This window comes from Hemiscyllium ocellatum, chromosome 36, assembly GCF_020745735.1.
Source record: "Hemiscyllium ocellatum isolate sHemOce1 chromosome 36, sHemOce1.pat.X.cur, whole genome shotgun sequence".
Lineage (NCBI taxonomy): Eukaryota > Metazoa > Chordata > Chondrichthyes > Orectolobiformes > Hemiscylliidae > Hemiscyllium > Hemiscyllium ocellatum.
Window position 1 is genome coordinate 18,434,744 of NC_083436.1, and position 23,407 is coordinate 18,458,150.

Genomic DNA, 23,407 nt, shown 5'->3' on the forward strand with positions numbered 1-23,407 from the left:
CAATCTTCTTCCTGACCTCTCCGCTCCCACCCCACTCCGGCCTATCACCCTCACCTTGACCTCCTTCCACCTATCACATCTCCATCGCCCCTCCCCCAAGTCCCTCCTCCCTACCTTTTATCTTAGCCTGCTGGACACACTTTCCTCATTTCTGATGAAGGGCTTATGCCCGAAACGTCGAATTTCCTGTTCCTTGGATGCTGCCTGACCTGCTGCGCTTTTCCAGCAACACATTTTCAGCTCTGATCTCCAGCATCTACAGACTTCACTTTCTCCTACTTCACCCTAAAACCTTGCAAAAGGTAGACAGCCGCAGACAGTTCAAGCATAGCTGCTAGAGAGTAACCTATTTGAAACTATTCAGCTTTGAGCATTGAACATTGAGCATGCAGAGCTGAAAGAATTGAAAATGCACTGCAACTGCAAGCAGGGGAAAGACTCCTACTGTCAGCTTATCCATGGCTCCCCGTGGCAGTTCTAAGTCCCAAAGAGGGTAGGAATAATCTGCTTAAACTTCCGTTGGCAAACATAAGACAAAATCCTCAAAGCAAAGAAGTTCCACACAAATGGCACAAGCACCAAACCACCACCAAATGATAATATCATTTAGAATGAGAGCCAATACATCACATGAGAACCACAATGAATGTCCTTATGGACTTTAAATTCCGTCCAGGAGCTGGCATCACAGTTCTTTTTGTTGGGCATAAATAGCTTCAAATAAACAAAAAGCCACCCTAGAGCCTTCGTTCACCAAACGCCAAGGTCCAGGAGGAGCCAACCTAAAGTTAAAGGTCAGCTTCATGTCATCTTGAGATAGAAAGACTTACAAATCTCAGAGATGCTGGATTGAATTTTCTCAGCCTTTGAACATTGTGGGCTGTGGCAAGTCCGTTGGGAAAATGTGGTGAGATCAGAAAAATTCAGTTCTTAAGTTTGAGAAAAGAAGTTTGATTTTACACCCGAGGTTTCGAGGTTGAGATGAAAATCTCTCTCATGAGTAGTGAGCATCCTAATTGCTACATTTACACCTCATTAGTGCCTAATCATACCTCGTGTATGTTCAATTTCCTATTCTCCTGTGCAACAGAGACAAACTAAATGCTGACAATTCCCAACATGACAGTCAGAACTGGCTGCTCCAACTTGTTGCTTGCTCATCTGACGCTCCAGCTTGGGCAGCGCCCTAACACCTCAGGTTACACCCCATGAGCAGTGACTGCCTGTACACCCCAGTCAATAGAGGTTGGCTTCAGGCATGCAGCAGCCTTATATCACCATATCACATTTCAGACTAGCTTGGAATACAGTTTGCCCCTTTGCAGTGCACCAATACCTTTATACTGCACTGCTGCTGCAGGCCACTTCGCATACAGGGACAGTTAGCTGTCTCGTGCATTGGAACAGAATTCAGTGCAGGATTCTTAGCTTGCTGTTAGTTCTTATTCATTTTGCACCTACTTGGATATTTTCAGCATTTCTGCCTTGCCTTTTTGCTTATTCCTGTATGCTTCAGAACTTACAGGTTCACTGTACCTCTGCCATACCTTGCCACTTTGTATAGACACAAACCCAATCAGCTTGCCCTGTGATCAGTGAGAGGGAGGTGATATTTTGCTTTCCAACACCAAGCTATACTAATCCAAAGATGTGCGGGTCAGGTGAATTGGCCATGCTAAATTGCCCATAGTGTTAGGTGCATTAGTCAGGGGTAAATATAGGGTAGGGGAATGGGTCTGGGAGGATTACATTTTGGAGGGTTGGTGTGGGCTTGTTGGGCTGAATGGCCTGTTTCCACACTGTAGGAAATCTAATCTAATCAGTGCCATACTTGCAGCATGTGCCAGCAGCTTACATGGCAAACACATTACATGTCCTTCGACCAAATGGCTCTATTGCAAATTCCAAGGGGAGTGGCCTTCACTTGAGTCAAGGAGAAGGGTTGTCAGTCAGGGAATCTGAGCACAATAAATCGAGGACATTGTCTAATATCATCCAGGAGATTAAACGTGGTCAATCAGGCACTAGAGTGGGCAAGGTCAGGAGTTCTGTACCATTGCAGTCCAAAGAGTGGGCCACGGTCAATCCTGCAGTTGCAGTGCACCCAGACAGGGCATTAATAGCAAATCAATCAGGGCTGAACAGGATCAGTCAAGGGTCTGATTATTCATCAGTCAGGGCTGTCTAGCCAAGTTGGTCAGGGGTTGACCATGGTTAGCCCTGAGCGATGATGCGGTGTTATGCTGCGCTGTGTGTGAGGGAAAGAATAGCACTCCCTCAATATGGATTCTAATATGATGTGATGCTGAGGTTGGGTTGTTTGCTTGTGTTTTACAGCTGCAGTTACAATGTCTGTTGATCAGGCAAGTGATGATGTAAAGTAGCCGGATAACGTGCATATCTTGAACTTCTGAAGGATAGTATGATTGCACAACAATGTATGGCAGAGACACTAATGAAGATGCTCAGAGAATAAATTTTAAATGAATGGATCCTCAACCTTAAAAAAAACATGTTTGGGGGGCTTAGTAAAACCAGCCTGAAGACTATTTATGTAGATGTTGAGGGACACCAGTTGTAGGAGGATGTCAAAGTTATCGAGTTGTACAGTTCAAAACAGACACTTTGGTCCAACTCATCCATGCTGACCAGATGTCTAAATTAATCTAATCCCATTTGCCAGCACTTGACCCATATCCTTCGAAACCCTTCTCATGTGCAAGTAGAATGTAGAGATACAGATTTTTGCAAGACATAGATTAAGAAGTTCAATAGATTAGTGCTCTAACAGGAGCTATGGTGCATTTGTGTGAGGTGTTGTGTCATAATAACACAGATGTCAGTCTACATGGGACTGAGACCTGATAGAAGAAAGCACTGGGGAAGCCTTGCCTTATTATCCTACTGCAAAAAGTTTTAGTGTTAATTAATCTTATCAGTTTGCACTAGTCTTGTCTCCTGTCCTCTGTACCAGCTTCTCAGAAGCTACCAGTAATGTTTATACATTTCCTTTTGTTGTTGTAAACAGATTCAGCACACTAGCTGAATCGGGGCGGCACGGTGGCACAGTGGTTAGCACTGCTGCCTCACAGCGCCAGGGACCTGGGTTCAATTCCCGCCTCAGGCAACTGACTGTGTGGAGTTTGCACGTTCTCCCCGTGTCTGCGTGGGTTTCCTCTGGGTGCTCCGGTTTCCTCCCACAGTCCAAAGATGTGCGGGTCAGGTAAATTGGCCATGCTAAATTGCCTGTAGTGTTAGGTAAGGGGTATATGTAGGGGTATGGGTGGGTTGTCGCTTCGGCGGGTCAGTGTGGACTTGTTGGGCCGAAGGGCCTGTTTCCACACTGTAAGTAATCTAATCTAAACTAGCTGTTGGGGTAGGGACAGTTGCATATCCACAAATCTTATGCAAAAAGAGATGTTTCTGTAGTTCATCTTTTGTGCAGTGACACAGAAACCACATTTAGCATCAATAGAATTAATTGTATCTGAGAACTGTCTGTAACTTAAGTAGGGCCTTAAAGAAATCAAGGAAAGTAATATGGGAACCGATTGAAAATCCCAGAAAATGGATTAAAGTGCAACTTTGTGATTCAACAGCTTAACTGATGTATTTAGGTAGAAGGCATTGTTCCTCAGATTCTCTGATTTACTTCCGTTTGTTAAGTGCATGTCATGAATACTGTGATGGCTTGATAATACTCAGGGTGAGCATGATGATTTAAAATGGCCCTTTTCTAGAAACTGTGATCGCCCTGTCAGTCAGAGAATTTAAACTTTTCAGGCTTGTAATGACTGACTTGTTCTCATGGATTCTGAAAAATTATTCTTAATGCAGTATTAGTTTTAAACATACAAACTTATAATCATGGAGCCTATTTCAACATTAGAAACACAAATAAGGTTTGACAACTTTTCACTTATTATGACTTCTGCATTTTGAATGCTGTCTAAACATAACCCTTTGAAGCAGAGAAATCAGACAAGTGCTGAATGGGTGTCGGATTCTTTCTGTATCCAAGTACAAGGTCTTCACTATTGTTACTGCACCTATGTAAATGTTTCTCTTTCTCCACCACCAATTCTTAAGGCCTCTCGAAAGGAAATTGCTTACATAAATCCAAAATTCTTGGTAGGTTTATGCTGCAGATTCACAACCACTGGAGTCTTAAATTATTTCACACTGCCTGACCTTTGATGCCTGGTGCTCAACGTGACACAGCCATTCAATCCTGCTCCTCTTAATGTTCTTTACTCCCTGTAATAGTGAAGCCATGGATTGTCTGGCCACTACGGGAGTTGTCATAATTTGGAAAATATTGTAAATAAGGGAGGCAGTGATCTAATTCTCTTCAGCCAGACACACAAAAGAAGTCTTTATTTCCTTATTCTATGAATATATTTCTGTTTAAGTTTTACAAAATTAGTATATCAATGCTGGGTCTCCCACCCAGTCAAAATAAGTGGACTGACTAAAATGAGACTGAAGAAGATCAAATTTAACTTTTTTTATGATTAGAATGTGAAACAGTTTGAGGTACACATAAAATCAGCTTTTTTCTCCTGGAAGTGAGGTAGAACCAGCACTCTCCTAGTCTCGCCTGGAAAGCAGTGGAAGTATGAGCGATTTCCCTGTTAGACAAGCTGAATAATGCGGAATGAGAATTCCTAAATGACAAAGGAAAAAGCTTATTCCTGCCACTGAACAATAAACCTTAGGAAGGAGGGCTTAGTGAGTACAGCCTACACCTTTTACACTTTCAAAGTTGGAAGTCATACGACATCAGGTTATAGTTCAACAGGTTTATATGAAGTCACAAGCTTTTGGAGCACTGCTCCTTCATCAGATGAAGGAGCTTGATGAAGGAGCAGCACTTGGAAAGCTTGTGATTTCAAATAAATCTGTTAGACTAGAACCTGGTGTCATCTGACTTTGCCCACCACAGTCCAACACCAATGCCTTCACAACAAAAATTCAACCTAACCCCATATCTTTGAATGCTTCATTTCCCTCAATTTAACATTGAATAAGTTAAAAAGAGTATGCTGAACGTCATCTCTGAAACAAGTTGACTGTACCAAATTAGTTGGTCTCCCATTCATAAAGTTGGACTTAGTAGTAAGGCAGTTCAGAGATTTGGATGCAGGGTTCAGTGCTCCCAATGTTCCCACCATTCATTTTAATCATCAGAAGTTAGCAATTGTTCACCAAACATCAGATTTGTTGTTCCATCGAACAAATCTGACAAAATTTGTGTCTGTCCTAATTTCAGTTTTGTACAGCAAATTTCACTATAAACCTCTTGCACTTTATCAAGATCAATATTAATTCTAAAAAGACAATGTATCACTTCTGGATTCTTCACTGGGCTAGAATCTACAGGATGTTATTCAGAACCTGATTATCCATAGATTTATTATTTAGTCATCTATTTATCAAGCTAATAAAAAAATTATCCAAGAATAGTATGCCAATAGTACTGGTGCAACAATTTTCTTCCCTGTTGGATTAGATTCTATGAGCACTTTCTTCTGATTGATTCTTTTTTCAGTTCATTTATTCAGCAATCATAACGCCAAGTGTCTGTTCCACAAAAAGATTCCGGCACAAGCACATTGAAGTGGAAACATTTTATATAAAGATACAGCTGCCGCGGCATTTACCTCACTATATATTTCTTATGATAAATTCTAGCACATAGTCAGCACAGAAATACTTGCCATTGTGGAAACATTAATATCCCTATCTCAGCGTCCAGTTGCTGCAGTATTTTATCCATCCGGTGTACTACAACCTTGACAGTAAATGCATGCTCCATCACCAGGAGGCTGAATCACATGTACCTGCTTCCTCATCCACTGCTGAAACTCACGGCTGATCTCCAGTGTGAAGACTACATATACAAATGTACAGGTCAACCCTGGATTTATTGTTAAATTTGATCTTACTCTTCAATTTGTATTTACTCAGAACACCACCACCTATTCCTGCCTAATGTAACACAAAATTATTGAGGGCAAGCTTAATGAATTTCGGATATCTCTTTTGTAGAATCTGTGATCATGCTGTCAATCAGAGAATTTACATTTCTCAGCCTTGTAATGATTGACTTGTTTCCACTGAGTCTGGAAAAACTACTTGTTTCACAGTATTTATTTTAAACACAACTTTATACTCACGGAGTCTATTTGAACATTATACTCACGGAGTCTATTTCAACATTAGAAACACAAACAGGCTTTGACAACTTTTCATTTAATTGAACAAATCCATTGTTACTTCTTCTGTGTTTTGAATACTGTCTAACCATGACCCTTTGAAGCAATGAGAGATCAGACAAGTGCTGAATGGATGTCGGATATTTTCTGCCTCCAATGTGCAAGGCTAATGTTACAGCAACTATGTAAATGTTTTCTCCTTTTCATACCAATTTTTGAGGCCTCTCTAAAGGAAGTTGCTTGTGTAAATCCAAATTATTAGCAGGTTTACACTGTAGAATGACAACCATTAGAGTCTTAGTTTATTTCACACCGTCTGACCTTTGAGAGCGGTAGTGAGGAACCATAGATTCTCAACGGTTTAGGTTTAATTGAAGCCCAGTGCTCAAAGTGACACAGCTATTCAACCTGCTCCTCTTAATATTCCTTAATCCCTGTAACAGTGGAGTCACAGATTATTTTCATAACTGATTCTTCAATTATTAGAGAATCAATGGGAATAGCAGTCACAAACTTATTCTCCGATAGAGTCGTATAGTCATGCAGCATGGGAGCAGACCCTTCAGCCCAACCAGTTCATGCCGACCATAATCCCAAACTAACCTCTTCTGCGCATGGCCCATATCCCTCCAGAATTTCCTTTTCATGTATTTATCCAAATATCTTTTAAACATTGTAATTGTATCCACATCCACCACTTGCTCTGGACGTGCACCTCTCAATCTCCTATGTTCCAGTAAAAACATCCCAGCCTATCTTTATAACACAAACCTTCTGTGTCCGACAACATCCAGTGAGTTCCCAAACCTTTATCACAGATGTGCTTGTTTGGTACTCCAAAAACACACACAAGCTGGTGATGGATAATATCCATTTGCCATCATTCTCTATTCCAACATCATTTAAATATTTGAATAGATAAAAATGAAGAACAAAAAAGATATTGAATATCACACAGAAGGTGGTACGTGTATGGAATGAGCTGCCAGAGGAAGTGGTGGAGGCTGGTATAATTGCAACATTTAAGAGGCATTTGGATGGGTATGTGAATAGGAAGGGTTCGGAGGGATATGGGCCGGGTGCTGGCAGGTGGGACTAGATTGGGTTGGGATATCTGGTCGGCATGAATGGGTTGGACTGAAGGCTCTGTTTCCATGTTGTACATCTCTATGACTCTGTGGCTGTATGCTTAATATAATTTTCATGTTAGTTTCTACACTTCACTGCCCGTATTTGTCTTTGGCAAACCCCACTTTTTCCTCACAACTCCATAACCCAACCATATAACCTTCCAAGAGAGACAAAAAAGGAACAAACTAGGAAATGGTTACCAGTGGATTGCCCTGATATGAGGGCAAGGAAGTGGACAGGTGAGTAATTTCACAACATATGCTATCATCACTGCTCCAAGCTGTTCCAAGCATAGTTTGCTGCAATTTTTCAGTTGGGCTGTGGTTCCCCTTTGGGGATGGCTTGATGGCAGTTGCCTTGGATGGTCTTGAATGGGAGAAGCAGTGCTAGGGCCTGGGGGCAGGGGTTGTGAGTGCCCCAGGCAGACTTTGAAGATTTCTGCCTCTTGTCTGGTCATAGGTGCAACTACAGTCCAATCTGTCGAAGAGTTCCTCAGGAATTGGCCCTCAGGCATTCATAGCCTGACTACTGTTGTTAATTGGACTGCCGGCATATCTTCTGGTCACCATTTGGCCAATTTAGGTAAAATCAGTCAGGACCTGTATTTGGGACCTGATCCCATTAGCAGTTCTGGCCCAGAATGCAAAGCCTTTCCTGGGTGTCTGTTATCTCCAAATAAAAGGCAAAATTGTGTATAAATAGAGAACATTTTAAATTCTGAGTAGAATAAAAATTGAATTAACTCTTTCCATTAATTTCAGGCATGAAATTGTACATGTTACTTCTGTTCGAAACGTCAAATGGCCTTAAATCCCTCACCTGTACCATTTAACACTTGCCTAACTTGTTGTTAAATTTCTAGTTGCGATGTTCACTCCTTCACTCACCAGTTCTTTTCTCATTTTAGCCTTGCTGGTGATGGGTGTACCCACAGTAAAGAGAGAATCACAAACTTACCTGTTGGACACACTGAATTCCCTTATTTATGAGCTGTCTCCAGAGGAAAAGAAAAAATGTCTAATAATTATATTCATTGCTGAGGTCAGTCAAACTTTAAATTCTATTCCACCTCACAAAATGTTAATGTCAAAGTCATTTTCAAATGGACTAGTAAACTTTGTCATCATTAACTTTGAATATTCTTGAGATCTGCTAAACATTTTAAGTGTATTCTTGAAGTTGAAAATGAATTACTGTTGTTTGTCATGGATAAGCTCCATAACTGTGTGATAAATGGAACTTAAGAGAGGATAATCTGTTCGAACAGAGTTAATTAAAACACAGAGCAAGTGATTCTGATGAAATGGCTTCTCCTGAAACATTAATTCATCTTTGTTCTTTTCAGAAGATGCAGGGTATGAAAAAATAATCCAACAAACAAGGCATTCTGCAAAACATCTCATGGCATGATTTTTTTTGTGAAACCTTGTAGTAGACATAAAAGAATGTGTGTCTGCACAGGGGCTGGATTCATATCCCATTGGAAGTGGTAAAGCTTTTCTGCTTTCCCATATTACATTCCATTTTCATTTCTCCAAAATAGGTTTGCAGTGAATCTTGCTGGGAATCCTCTCAGATTGGAGAGTCTGAGAGGTCCTTAGGATAGTGTGAAGACGTTCACAGCACACAGATACAATTTATCTTTCCCTTTCCATTCCAACCTTGTGTTTTAGGCCTTAATACTACCTGGTTATAGCACTCTGGTAGCAGTCATGGTAACAATCAGAAAGCCTTGCTGCATACAACTATGCTCCTTTCTCTGTGCTATATTTCAGCACAAAGCTTGTTGGGGGGATTGGCTTGCATAGGAAAATACACCCATCCTTACCTCTCCAAAATATCCAGTATAAACAGATTTGATAGGCCCTGGAATATCACTTGTAGATCTTTGGAAAGCTCAGTGGAGCCCACTAGGGAACAGGCAATACTGGATTTAGTGGTGTGCATTGAGGCAGACTTGATAAGGGACCTTAAGCTGAAGGAACCTTAGGAGGCAGTGATCATAATATGATTGAATTTACTCAACAATTTGAGAGGGAGAAGATAGAATCAGAGGCAACGGTATTACAGCTGAATAAAGGCAACAACAAAGGCATGAGGGAGGAGTTCAGTATGATTGACTGGGAGAGGAGCCTAGCAAGAAAGACAGTGGGACAGCAATTGCAGGAGCTTCTGAGAGTAATTCAGGAGACACTGCAGAGATTCATCCCGAGGGAAAAGAAGCATGGTACAGAGACGATGAGGCAACCATGGCTGACTAGGAAGTCAGGAAAAGCAGAAAAGCAAAAGAGTAAACATATAATGTGGCGAAGGGCAGTGGGAAACCAGATTATTGGGAAGCTTACAAAGTTCAACAGAGCAACAAAACAAAAGAAATAAGGAGGGAGAAAATTAAATATGAGGGTAAGCTAGCAAGTAATATAAAGGAAGATTGTGAGAGTTTCTTTAGATATACAAAGTGCAAAAGAGAGGCAAAAGTGGACATAGGGTCACTGGAAAATATCGCTGAAGAGATAGTAGTGTGGAACAAGGAAATGGCTGAAGAACTGAATAATTGCTTCGTGTCAGTCTTCATGGTAGAAGACATGAGTAATATTCCAAAAATTCAAAAGAGTGAGGAGACATAGCTGAGCATGGTGGCCATCACCATGGAGAAGGTGCTAGAAAAACTGAATGGCCTGAAGGTGGTTAAATCATCTGGACCAGATGGACTATACCCCAAAGTTCGAAGGGAGATAACTGAAGAGATAGTGGAGGCATTAGTGGTGATCTTTCAGGAATTGCTGGAATCAGGGAGGTTCTCAGAGGACTGGCAAATCACTAATGTGACACTCCTATTTAAAAAGGGAGCAAGGCAAAAGTTGGAAAATTACAAACTGATCAGCCTAACCTTGGTCATGGATAAGATTCTGGAATCCATTGTGAAGCATAAGATTTCTGAATACATGGAAGTGTATGGTAAAACAGGGCAAAGTCAGCAGGTTTCATCAAGGGGAGGGTCATGCCTGATAAATCTGCTAGAATTCTTTGAGGAAGTAACGCGTAGGTTAGACCAAGGAGAGCTAAAGGATGTTATCTACCTGGATTTCAAGAAGGCTTTTGATAAGATGCCACTCAGGTGGCTATTGAATAAGTTAAGGGCCCATGGTGTCAGAGGCAAGGTGCTAGCATGGATAGAAGCTTGGCTGTCTGGCAGAAAGCAGAGAGTGGGGATAAAAGGTCCTTCTCAGGATAGCAGCCAGTGACAAGTGGTGTTCCGCAAGGCTCAGTGTCCGACCACATTATACATTAATTATATAGGTGAATGAACTGAAGGTATTCTGGCTAAGTTTGCAGATGGTATAAAGATAGATAGAAGGACAGGTAGCATTGAGGAGGCAGGGAGAGTAATGAAGGATATGGACAGGCTAGGAGAGTAGCAGATGGAGTACAACGTGGGAAAGTGTGAGGTCATGCACTTTGGTAGGAAGAAAGAGGCATGGGCTATTTTCTAAATGGGGAGAAAATTCAGAAATCTGAAGGGAAAAGAGACTTGGGAGGTCTAGTCCAGGATTCTCTCAAGGTAAACGAGTGATTGAGTCGGTAGTTAGAAGGCAAATGCAATTATGGCATTTATTTTGAAAGGACTTGAATATAAAAGCAGTGATGTATTTCTGAGTCTTTATAAGGTGCTGGTCAGAGCACATTTGGAGTATTTTGGGCAGGTTTGGGTCCCATATCTCAGGAAGGATGTATTGGCCCTGGAGTGTGTTCAGAAGAGACACATGAGAATGGTCCCAGGACTGAAAAGCTTAACATTCGAGGAACATTTGAGGACTCTGGGTTTCTACTTAATAGAGTCTAGAAGGATGAGAGGGGCTCTATTTGAAACATACAGAATACTTAATGACCTGGACAGTGTAGATGTTGGGAAGATGTTTCCATTAGTAGGAGAGACTAGGACCCAAGGGCATAGCCTTAGAGTAAAGGGAAGACCTTTTAGAACAGAGATGAGGAGAAACGTCTTCAGCCAGAGAGTGGTGTATCTATGGAATTTATTGCCACAGAAGACTGTGAAGGCCAGGTCAATGGGTATATTTAAGACCGAGATAGATAAATTCTTGAGTATTAAGGGGATCAAGGGAGAAAGTGGGAGAATGGTGTTGAGAAACTTATCAGCCATGATTGAATGGCAGCACAGACCTGATGGAAAATGGCTTAATTTCTGCTCCTTGTAATTTTTATTAATGACTTGGATGAGGAGATTGAAGGATGGGTTAGCAAGTTTGCAGACGACACAAAGGTTGGGAGGTGTTGTTGACAATATAGAGGACTGTTGTAGGCTGCAGCGTGACATTGACAGGATGCAGAGATGGGCTGAGAGGTGGCAGATGGAGTTCAACCTGGATAAATGTGAAGTGATGCATTTTGAAACGTCGAACTTGAAAGTTGAGTACAGGATTAAGGATAGGATTCTTGGCAGTATGGCGGAACAGCGGGATCTTGGTGTGCAGGAATATAGGTCCCTTAAAATTGCCACCCAAGTGGACAGGGTTGTGAAGAAAGCATATGGTGTTTTGGCTTTCATTAACAGGGGAATTGAGTTTAAGAGCCGTGAGATCTTGTTGCAGCTCTATAAAACTTTGGTTAGACCGCACTTGGAATACTGTGCCCAGTTCTGGTCGCCCTATTATAGGAGAGATGTGGATGCTTAGGAGAGGGTTCAGAGGAGGTTTACCAGTTTGCTGCCTGGAATGGAGGGCTTATCTTATGAAGAGTGGTTCACTGAGCTCAGGCTTTTTTAATTGGACAAAAGAAGGAAGAGAGGGGACCTAATTGAGGTGTCCAAGATAATAAGAGGCATAGATGGAGTTGATAGCCAATGACTTTTTCCCAGGGCAGAAATTGTTAACACGCGGGGTCATAGTTTAAGCTGTTTGGCGGAAAGTATAGAGGGGATGTCAGAGGCGGGTTCTTTATGCAGAGAGTTGTGAGAGCATGAAATATGTTGCCAGCAGCAGTTGTGGAAGCGAGGTCATTGGGGATATTTAAGAGACTGCTAGACATGCATGGTCACAGAAATTTGAGGGTTCGTACATTAGGTTTACCTTACATGAGGATCAATGGTCGGCACAACATCGTGGGCTGAAGGGCCAGTTCTGTGCTGTACTGTTCTATGGTCTATGTCCTATGTCTTACGCTCTCATAAATCTGTCAAAATAAATGAACAGTACTTGAAATCTATTTTTAAAAAAACTATTGTCTTCAGAAGCTCATAAGCTTGTCAAATCAAACATGCATATGTTCCTCTGATGTTGTGTAATCAAAACTGGCCTTTCCTGTGTCGATGAAAATTGCTAGTGTTAGAAAGGAGGGTGGAAATCCTGGATCCAGGTCTTGAGTGCCATTCCCAAAGTCCATTCAACACACTTTGCTCCATATCAGGACAGGAAAATCTAGCACCAGAAATTCCCTTCTCTGGTCACTGTCTCCATTTCCTCCAGAGGGCACAGCTTGCTGGTGTCCTGGCCAGTCAAGGAAACATAGCTTCCCTCCTGTGTACTCAGTCTCATGTGCTGCATCTGTGAATGAGAGTCCTCTGTCTGTCCCAGTGCTCCATTCCCTTCTCTCCAGTTTTAAGACTAGGGACTGATTTTAAAACAGTTTAGTGTCAATATTGGGGAGTTTCACTGAGGGCTTTTCTCCATAAGCCTGAGCGAATCATCTCACCTATTCTTCACAGCTCATCTCACTTGTTACGCACTATGCCTCAATTGTGCTACAATTGCTCAACAATGGCAGACATACTCAATACTGCCAGGATCTCCTGGGATTCCTGGTACCATTTTTAGACTCTAGCCATGAAGCGGTTCAAGTACTACCAACCAAAACCTGCCCTTCACTCTGCTCATAGTGGGAGGGAAAAGAAAAAGATATGTCTCTGAGTTGAATTGATTGAATTGAATTTATTGTCACGTGTACTGAGGCACAGTGAAAAGCTTTGTCCTGTGAGCAATACAGGCAGATCACTTAGTTAAGTAGCATAGATAGTAAATAATAGGTAAACAGCAGCAAAAACAAAAACACAGGTACAGGCAAATGTTAAGAGTTTGTGAGTCCATTCGGTATTCGAACAACAGTTGGGTAGAAACTGTTGCGAAACCAGCTGGTCTGTGTGTTCAGGCTTCTGTACCTTCTCCCCGATGATAGAGGCTGTAGAAAAACATTATCAAGGTGGGATGGAGCTTTAAGCCGGCTTTGAGGATTGGAGGAGCTTTAAACCTGTGAGTTTAGATAAAACAGAGTTATTAGTAATTTTTAAAAGCATGCTATTAATTTAAAGAGTGTAGAATGATTGTAGGAAACAGGAAACCTAGATCTGCATGCCGAAGCTTGCAAAGAGTCGACCATATCACTGCCATCTTGCAGGCACATAGGTGGCATGGCTGACATTTTATCACAAATACAAGTGCACATTTGTAAATCCATTGCTATTTTACATCATCAACTATCTAATCCAACAGTCATTGTAATTGTAATTATGAGAACCAAATTACCCAGGCTACCTGTTTTTAGTACCATTTCGTCTTCCCTCATGTACTGGAGAAATAGTCTTTCCCTAAGACTCAGTGTAGCCTAACATTTTCATTTTGGTCAATGTAATAGCATTCCATACTGGAAAGCCTTTAAATGGTTGAATATGTTCACTTTTATTCAGCAACAGCAAAAGTGAAGAAAGAAAAAAAAAATCTGTTTGCTTCAGGGAATAGGCAGGGACTGTTTGCCTTTTGACAAATTTACGGTCAGTTTGTGATCATTGCACCCAGCTCACATGAACTGGAATAGCGAGTCAATGAGGTCCTGTCTGATTTGTTGTCATGATGCTGCAGCAGTGCATTATGGAAAAGGTGATGTTCCTCCTGTTCAGTGGCCTCATCTTCCTCCTCAGAAGACCGCTACCGCTTTCCCAGGTCTTCAACTTCCATTATACATCTCCTCTATGCCTCCTCTAAATGTGCAGAGCACAGCTTGTAAGGGTCATGGAGAACATTCTGTCTGGAGTATCCTGCAGCAATCTCTCTAACTAATCCAATTAGCAGAACCTCATCATCAGGAGGCCTATCATCTGCTTCCTGATGACCTGGGTGGAAGAAATGGCTTCATGGTATCTATGCCTGACCCTCAGTTGGCAGGTTGTGTAATGGAGTCCTTCTCTGGGGCTGAGGAGAAGCGGTGAGATCTATTACAAATTGTACTGATAACTGTCTTGAACTATTTGTGGATTGAAGATTGTGAGATCCCACATATGCGTCGATGGATCTTTGGAAGCAGTTGTTGCATAAAAGTTCAGCATAGCTGTCAAATTAACTGTCATGGGGATGGTGTGGCCAGCCAATCTTTCCAGTTAAAGATCCTGCTTTTATAGTTGGCAGAGTTTGGTGAAAATGTCCCAGGACAACCTCACTTTGTATCGACACTGCACCTTGTTCATGTGAAGGAAATGATACTGAAGGCAATAGACACTGAGCCTCCTGTATCTCCTGCACATCTCGAGGGGGATCTTCAACTGCAATTTCTTCATATGGAGACCATTTGGCATCTTCTGGAGGTTGTTGCTGGTCCTGAGTTTGTTGATGCATCTCAACTTCTCTTTGTATTTGATATGTCATGGCTACGAATAACAAGTCCTGCTCTGGCCAGGTAACAGTTCCAATGAATAAATTTGGGTGATATCAGAAAAAGAACAGGTCCATAGTAATGTAGGCAGTCAGAATTTGCACAACACACAAATGGTGGTTTAGCATAGTCCCCTATGCAGCGTGACATCGAGCACTCTGACTAAGAGGCCTATGGAATGGCTCTCCATGGACTTTTGAAGACTGCAGCACTGGCCATGCTATCCAAAAACAGACAGAGTTTGTAAGTGCTGTATGATTATCAATACCTTGTACCTCACCCCACTGCCCAAATCATGCAAGAAAAGGAGCATTGCATTTAAGAGCATGTTGATGAATATATGGAAACTCAATTCAGATGGATTCAACAGGGATAGTGAGGACAAAGGTAATGTGGAACCCATCTGTACTGAGTTTCCATGCATTCTCACCTACCTTTTCTTTTAGAAATTAATCTCCCAACATTACCCCTAAGCCCTGAACCCCCAGCTTATCTATGTTAAACATTGTGCCATTCTGTCACCTGATGAAGCTAGAGTGGTTGTGACTGTTAATGACCCCTTCCCCAAAATGACTCATGTCCTCCCATGACCTGTAATCTCCCACATCACAATCCCCACAATCCCCACAATTGCCTTTGCCAAATCCCATGATGATCTCCTCGACTTTCACTGAGCTGACCCCCATGACGAACCATTAAAAACCCACTGACAGACTTGGATGGATAGCCCTAACTGATGACCCCTCTCTGACGTACTATGAATCCCAGGGCTGGTTGTACTGGATCTGCACGACTGTCTGTAGTCCACTGCCTGGAGTGAAGTTGTTCAGATTTTCTGGCCTTGACTGCTTCAAGCAGTCAACTCATCGTATCCAAGCCCTGAACTGATATCAGAGGCTGGTTTGTTTAGATGGAAACTACTGCCATTAGACATTGAGTAAAGATCCTATGGTTGAAACCCATGCAGTGTGCTTGCTGCATGTGCTGAGACTGGCAGATGGTGCAGATGAAAAATTGATGTTGGACAGTGCCATACATAAACATGTCCACTCCCTTGACTAATGACCTGCTGACAGCATGCCAAACTGCCATGTTTTATGTCTACACTAAGTGGCAAGGCAAGACAGAAGTACTGTATGCCTCCTTATTCAGAACTGAAAGGCTAAGTGCATGGCAAGGCAGAGATACTGTAAACATCCAAGTGAGTGAGTACAAAGACACCAAGCGAGGAGCCTTGAGATGCACCTTGGATCAATCCATGATCTCAGTGCTTGTCCCTGTATGCTAAGTATCCTGGCAGCAGCGTTAGAATGAAAGGAGTCATCATTCTCCAGCATTGAAGTGGAGAACTGTATTGTAAGTACGGTCAGAAATGTACAATGAGCATCCAAAGAGGCTGGTATGTGTCTGATGCCAATTGCCATGGACAGTGGAGGTGACTGGGTATTGTAGCAAGTGGTTCTGCCCAAGGAGCATACCCTGAGAGGTTGGTACCTGCTGTCCAAGTTAGAGGTCTGGAGAGGCATATAGCAAGCTGAATTCACAAGCTCGAACTCTGACTTTTGTGTTGGCAATTGATATCATCTGGTGTGAGAGAACAGAAAACTACATATTAATGAGGTAGTATGTAAATAGGCTTCTCACCATTCATCTGTGTTCAAAACCTGTTGCCGAATCAAAATATTTTTCTCTTGGCGTTCAAAATCAAATCTTTCCAAATTGATTCCTTGTTGCACCCATTGTTCTGGGCTGGGGAGATTCTGTTCTCCCATTCTACAGCAGCCTTGTATCATTAATTCCCCAGTAGTAAGAAGAAAGGATTGGATGCTGAAACACTTGCTCTCCAAATGTATTGAAAGGTCCCTTATTAAATGTAACAGCCAGCTGGTAATGCAGAGTGTGCTTGGCTGTACACAGGAATCATTCAAGTGATGACAAAATGCAAAGTTTGCATTCATCAATTATAATGGGCATGAAAACAGGTGTAAATAAATATTTTGTCCTTTCCACTTTGGTTTTGTATCCCATAAAGCTGAACAATTTCAAACCTGCTTCACTCAACCTCGAATGGTTACTTCTTGCTCAACCCCATTGACCTAACTACTCCACTGTCCAACCCCTTTAAGTTTACCAAGCGGACTATTGTGACTTTTAATTTCTTTACTTCATTTTCAGATTCTTCCGTTGGCCTCATTCATTCCCTACGTCTCTACAAACCCCACCCCAGCCCTATATCTCTCTGAGATGTATGCAGTGTTTTAGTTCTGGCGAGTTGCACATCCCTGATTTCAGTTGTTCTAAAATTTTCAGCCCAACCTTTAGCTGGATAGGCCCTAGGATTCTTTGCTTAAGACCCAATGCTTCTCTTTAAAAACACTTGTTAAAACCGACCTCTTTGGTCAAGTGTTTGGCAATGTCCTGAATGTCTCCCCATGTGGCTCAGTGTCAATGTTTCAACTTTAAAGACGCTTGCTAATTTTGAGTTGCTATTGTGTTACTCAATTTTTAAAAAATTAAACATTTAAACAGTACTTATCTGAATGATTTAAATCAGCTAATTATAAAACATGCACTCTTGGTGAGTAGCATCATGATTCCATGAGAATAATCCATCATGAGTTCTGACACTGTTGTGATGATAGGAGTGAAATCTGTGTAAGGTTCCTATGGAATAATTTATAGAAATGACAGACCTGTTTCTAGGATTTGCATTGTTCACAGTACAGCATTAAATTCGGACGCCTTATGTTCTGCTGCATTCATTCTCAAATTAACATTCTAAGCATATCTCAAGGCAGCAAAGGCAGGAAGTGTAATATAGCTATCAAACAATAATAAAAAAAACACACTTGCAGGTTCTAAAGTTCAATCTGTACAATTTGTTCAAGGTTATACAAGGGCAATATTTAATACAACTAGATAAAAGAGTGTGACATTGATTCAGAACTACATGAAGAGTGCATAAAGAATTCTCATTCTTATGTTGATATCTGCGTATCTTCAGCTACTGCTCTGAAACTATTGAAACTAACAGGAAAAACTGACTTATTCACACTCCAGTAATGGAATCACATTTCTGCTTTAAAATGCAACTTACAAGTTTTCTTTGCTGAAGTAACAACAAAGATTTATTAGGGCAGTGCGGTTGATTTGTGTCTGTGAAGTTTCAAAAGGAGTTGATAAAGTACCATATATTTGAAGTGTTAGCAAAATGGAAGTCCATGGGATCAAATGGATAGCAGCAGTGCCAATATGAAATTCGTAATGAAAGCAGAGTTGTGGTAGTCAACAATTGATTTTCAGACTGAGAGACAGTACGGTATGTGATGATCCCACCAAGGGCTGCCTGGAGCACTCCACTGGTATGATATTTTCATCATCCCCCATTCCGCCAACCTCCATTCTCATGTCAGTGGAGATTGAAAGTTCAGCTCACGGAGTACAAAAGGCAGAATGTTTGACTGAACTTTTATAAATGACTGGCTATGGGCTTGAACTGGAGTCTTTTGCCCAATCCTGAGCACAGTGGTTTAGAAAGGTGTCAAAGCTTTGCAGCGAATGCAAAGGCAATTCACTAGAACGCTACTGGAGATGAAGGCAATAAATGTCGATTATGTGGAGAGATTAGAGAATCTGGAGTGGTTATTAGAGCAGAGAAGGTGAAAGAAAGATTTAATAGATGTGGTGAACATTGAGTGATTTCAGATAATGTCAGGATGGAGAAACTATGCTCTGGGGTTGATCTGTAACTAGTGGTCATAAATTTAATGTAATTGGCAAAAGAAGCAGGCAAGATATGGAGAAGTACTTTTACATAGCAGATTGTTATGATCTGAAATGCAATGTCTGAAGGGGTGGTAAAAGCAGATTCGATCATAACTTGCAAAAAGTATAAGTATTTAAGGAAGAAAGAAACATCACAAAGCTATTGGAAAGAGCAGGAATGTGGGGCTAAATGGACTAATTTCAAAGAACCAGCAGAGGAATGACTGAATCGAATTCCTTCTGTGCTATACCTTTCCATGATTGTAAATAATAAAGTTGAAAAATAAACTACTTTTATGCATTAAGAATGGTTTCTAAGTTGCTTGCTATTTCTGCAGCTCAGTGTTCTGCAGTAATTTGCCAGCAGCAAAACTCCACTTCTGTTTTCTTCACAGCTTGAAAGTTAACCCATAGAGGTGAATAGGATGGAAGCATATTATAAAACATACCTGATTTTCATTCTCTGAAGTAAACAGGATGAAAATTGGATAGGACAAATGATTCACTTGCACAGATCACCACTCAAGGAGTGAAGACAATTTCCGACCCCATCAGTTAATACACTGAGTAATATTTATGTAGCACCTTTAACTTAATGAAATGTGGAAAAATGCTTCCCAGGGTAGAATCTTGTTGAAACATTGAGAGTGTCAATACTTGAGGCTGGAGGGCTGATGACAGTCACATGTTGCCTTTAGACAGAGAAATAGACAGACAGAAACACACACACACATCACAAGGAATCATTAGACCATGTATTGTCCGTCAGGGAATGGCAAACACAGCGCTTGGATGTCTCGGTGCTTCCCACTGAACTTGGTCACAGGTCATAGGTGAATAATTCTGGGGTTCTATGTGTTGATTGTAAAGGAGGGTGCAAGGGAGCTGTATGCAGGCAGGAGGGAGATTGCAGCCAAAGGCGTTAGGTGAGTCAAGGCTGGGGCTGGGGCAATGGAAAAGTAGAAGCTCATGTAGAGATGGAGATCAGGACAGTGACAGGGAGAAACTCTAGGTGTATATGGTGTGGGTAAATCATCATCAAAGAGCATGGCAGGTCAAGGAAGGGAGGCCACCATGAGGGGAATGTGGAGAACCACTAGCTTGGGAGCAAGGGAGACAGCTGGAGGCTGGGATGGGTGGGAATGCACTGTCGGGATAATGTGGGGTGTAAGGGGATATGGAGGCTTCAGGTAGCAAGAGGAGTACACCAGGTGACTAGGCACAGGTTGATGCTGACAGTGTCCACCATGAATTGGATTTGATGCCCCATCACCAGCCATTCTCTAGGTGCAAAATTGAACTGGAAAATGGCTGTGACAATGTCCAGGAGGTGGTGTTCCTGTCTGATGGGCAAAAGCAAAGGTCTCACATCTGCTGAATATTAGGATGCATACCTTTGCAAACTCCATTTCATTTGCAACCACTTCTTCGTCCATTTGCAGTGCATGTGGAATGAATGTGCCGAGGATTTAAATGTAGATTAAAGGTGATGTGCACATTGCTGTTAGTGTTTGCAAACCTAACATTGTAATTTCAATGATGCAGAAGTTAGCAACAATGACATAAAATCAGACAAATGCTGGGTAAAAGCATCCCATCAGTTGGGAAACTTTTAAGGGTGCTGTAAAAATAATGTCACTAGACCACAGAGCTGCTATCTCATTAGAGAGAGATGATGATGGTGGTTTAACCTAAAGATCACCATGCCTCAGGAAAGGGGTGAGGTTGAGAAGGAGAGTCCTTCATGGTAAACTCATTTGATGCGGGAATTGAACCCACGCTGTTAGTATCACTCTGCATTACATACAGGTGATTGAGTTAACCTATACCCTAAAGTGGGTGCACCAGGAGGAAAGGAATATCGCTTCATCATTTTGCATTTTAGGATGCTACTGGACCCTACTGAATGCAATAAAAAGTTGAATGATGTTGGTCTGTGCAGAACAGGTTGGAGAGCAGTGGGCACTTCCATATTGATGTACAGTATTATGTTGGCACGCCATACTCACCAAGCTCATGGCTCATGCTGCCACCAGCATCATGATAAAACATGCAACTCTGCTGTTTGGATTGCCCTAGGGAAGCCCTTTGATGTAGGTCACAGTGGTGCTGGAAAAGCACAGCAGGTCAGGCAGCATCCGAGGAGCAGAAAAATCAACGTTTCGGGCAAAAGCCCTTCGTCAGGAATTCAGCCCTATTTTTGATGAAGAGCTTTTGCCCGAAACGTTGATTTTCCTGCTCCTCAGATGCTGCCTGACCTGCTGTGCTTTTCCAGCACCACTCTGATCTAAACTTTGGTGTCCAGCATCTGCAGTCCTCACTTTTGCCTAAGCCCTTTGATGTAGTCCAGACAAAGTGTGCTACATCATCCTGGCGCTCTGTACTCTGAACATTTGGAGCAAGCAACCAGTTGATGCTATAGAACCTGAGAAGCTGGGAGAAATAGAGCAGTTTTCCAAGGAGGAGAATGAGACCATTTTGGAGGGGGAAGCTGTCCTTGTGCATGACATAACTCAGTTGTGTGCATGCTGCAAGCCAGAAAGAAGCTGGACCGACATCTGATTCCAGTAGATAGAGCTGGGTGCAGCATGAACCCTAGAATAATTGCGGGACAAATATCAACTTCTATTCATTTGGTTTGCATTCATAAATTTTGCTGGCTGTAAATAAAAGCTCGTCTTTGGAATTGTCTGATTCTTGCCATTGAGTGATGTTCCCCTTCTGAAGACTTACAACTTGTCACTGTCCAACTTGCCACTTACTGGATATTGCTGAAAGACTGGCATCCCTTGCATCTATGCCATCTTTAAAAGGTTTAGCAATCAAAAAGCTGACAGTCCATCACACGTCACAATCCTGTTCTCTTGTCCCAGTCACTGTTTGACTCCCAGTCAACTTATTTTACTTGTCCTCAGCTACATCTCAACTAACCACCCTCTCTTCTAAGTCACCACTACTCTGTCCCCAGTGCCTACTGAAGAAGGATTGTAATGTGTGATGGACTGTCAGCTTTTTGACTGCTAAGTCATTATGTTACTATTGAGAGCAATGTCAGATTGTCAATGCTTGTCTGGGTGTACAGTGGCCTTTTAAAGATGGCATAGATGCAAGGGATGCCAGACTTTTGGCAATATCCAGTAAGTAGCAAGTTGTTTTGGGAATGGCACATAATAAGATGGGCTGGAATCAGATAAGATGGACATCAAAGGGACAGCACATGTATTTAAAGACTTTGGCAAAAAAATTTCACTGTACTTTGCAGTGAAAAACCCTCAGGTACACTTGACACAATTGGCACTTAGCCAAAAAATATAAAATTTGACGTATAGATTTACGAATTATTTTTTAAAGTATTTTAGCGAGATGATGGAGTATTTTAGTGAGATGATGGAGAAGGGGAATCCATGGCTTAGGCAACTGCAGGTATGGCCAAAGTTGGAGCACTTAAAATTGGGGGATACTGGAGTGACCAGAAATGGTTGCCTCAGTTATCTTAGAGGCTGGTGGAGATTACAGAAATGGGCAAGGACTGGGCCATGGACAGCTTGCTTGACTGGAAGCCAGTATTGGTCAAAGAACACAGGGAGGTGGATAAATCTGACTTAGTGTGAGGCAGACAAAGAGGTTTGAATGACCTCAATGACCAGAGTGTAAAATGTGAGGGAACAATCAAGCATGTATTGGAATAGTCAAATCAAGTGATGGTAACTCATTAATGAGGGTTTCTGCAGCCTATGAGCTGAAATAGGGGTGAAGTTGGGCAATATTACATAGGTGGAAATAGCCAATCTTAATGATGGTATGAATGTACAAAGTTGGACGTTGATTGCATAGTTTTATCTTGCCTGTGCATCTGTGTTCCTGATAATATCTCTGCAGCTCTATCCCTTATCAACACAAATCAGGATTGGTGCAACCAGAATTTTTAGACTGTAGGATATTTGTTGTCTTGTGTACCAATTAAAATCACTTTAGTGCAGTACTGCACTTTGACCTTTAATGCATGTTTAGCTGGAACATTTGTCAAACTGATATAATTCTATTATCATGTTTACTTATTCAACAAGATAAAGATTAAGCATGGTCAATGTTCGAGCACTTAAATTTCAGATCTAGGATCAAATCTAGTTTAGACTGATGGGATAAAAATCTCTTTACTATAAAGATTTTAAATGAGCACAACCTGGTCATAGTTGCCCCAAAGGATGATATTTTTTGGAGACAGGGATAAAGTTAAATTGTTAAGACAGAGAGTAATTCTGCAAGACTAGTTCCATAGACTAGTGAAGTGCTACACTTGCACAGAAATTGGGCAATAGTTCTTTCCTGTTACCTTAGGAATTAAATTTTGCATCTCTCTCTTATACAGAAACAATTAATATTAATACCACACAATAAAAAAAACTGTACTCCAGTAATCATATAATATTAAAGTGAACAAAGAAGTCATGAAATATTGATGGGTTAAATTATATTCTTCTGTTTTTGGTCTACAGGTGGAAGAAGATTATGTAAATAAGCTGGTAGAAAATTTACAAAACACGTAAGTTTGAAGTCAACTAGTTGATAATGAATAAAAATTGGAGCAATGGCTCATGGTGCCAAGTTGCAAATTGATTGCCATTCTTACTGAGCTG

The 23,407-nt window shown here is 41.5% G+C and overlaps 1 protein-coding gene across 1 annotated transcript in view; it reads left to right on the forward strand.

Annotated features, from left to right (window-relative positions):
• The window catches only part of LOC132833376 (alpha-1,3-mannosyl-glycoprotein 4-beta-N-acetylglucosaminyltransferase B-like), a 244,518-nt gene that overhangs the window by 128,809 nt on the left and 92,302 nt on the right, over positions 1-23,407 (forward strand). Inside the window, exons 4-5 of the mRNA XM_060851600.1 lie at positions 8,257-8,390; positions 23,267-23,313. Of these exons, the coding sequence (XP_060707583.1) occupies positions 8,257-8,390; positions 23,267-23,313 (181 nt within the window). The remainder of the gene's footprint in view (positions 1-8,256; positions 8,391-23,266; positions 23,314-23,407) is intronic.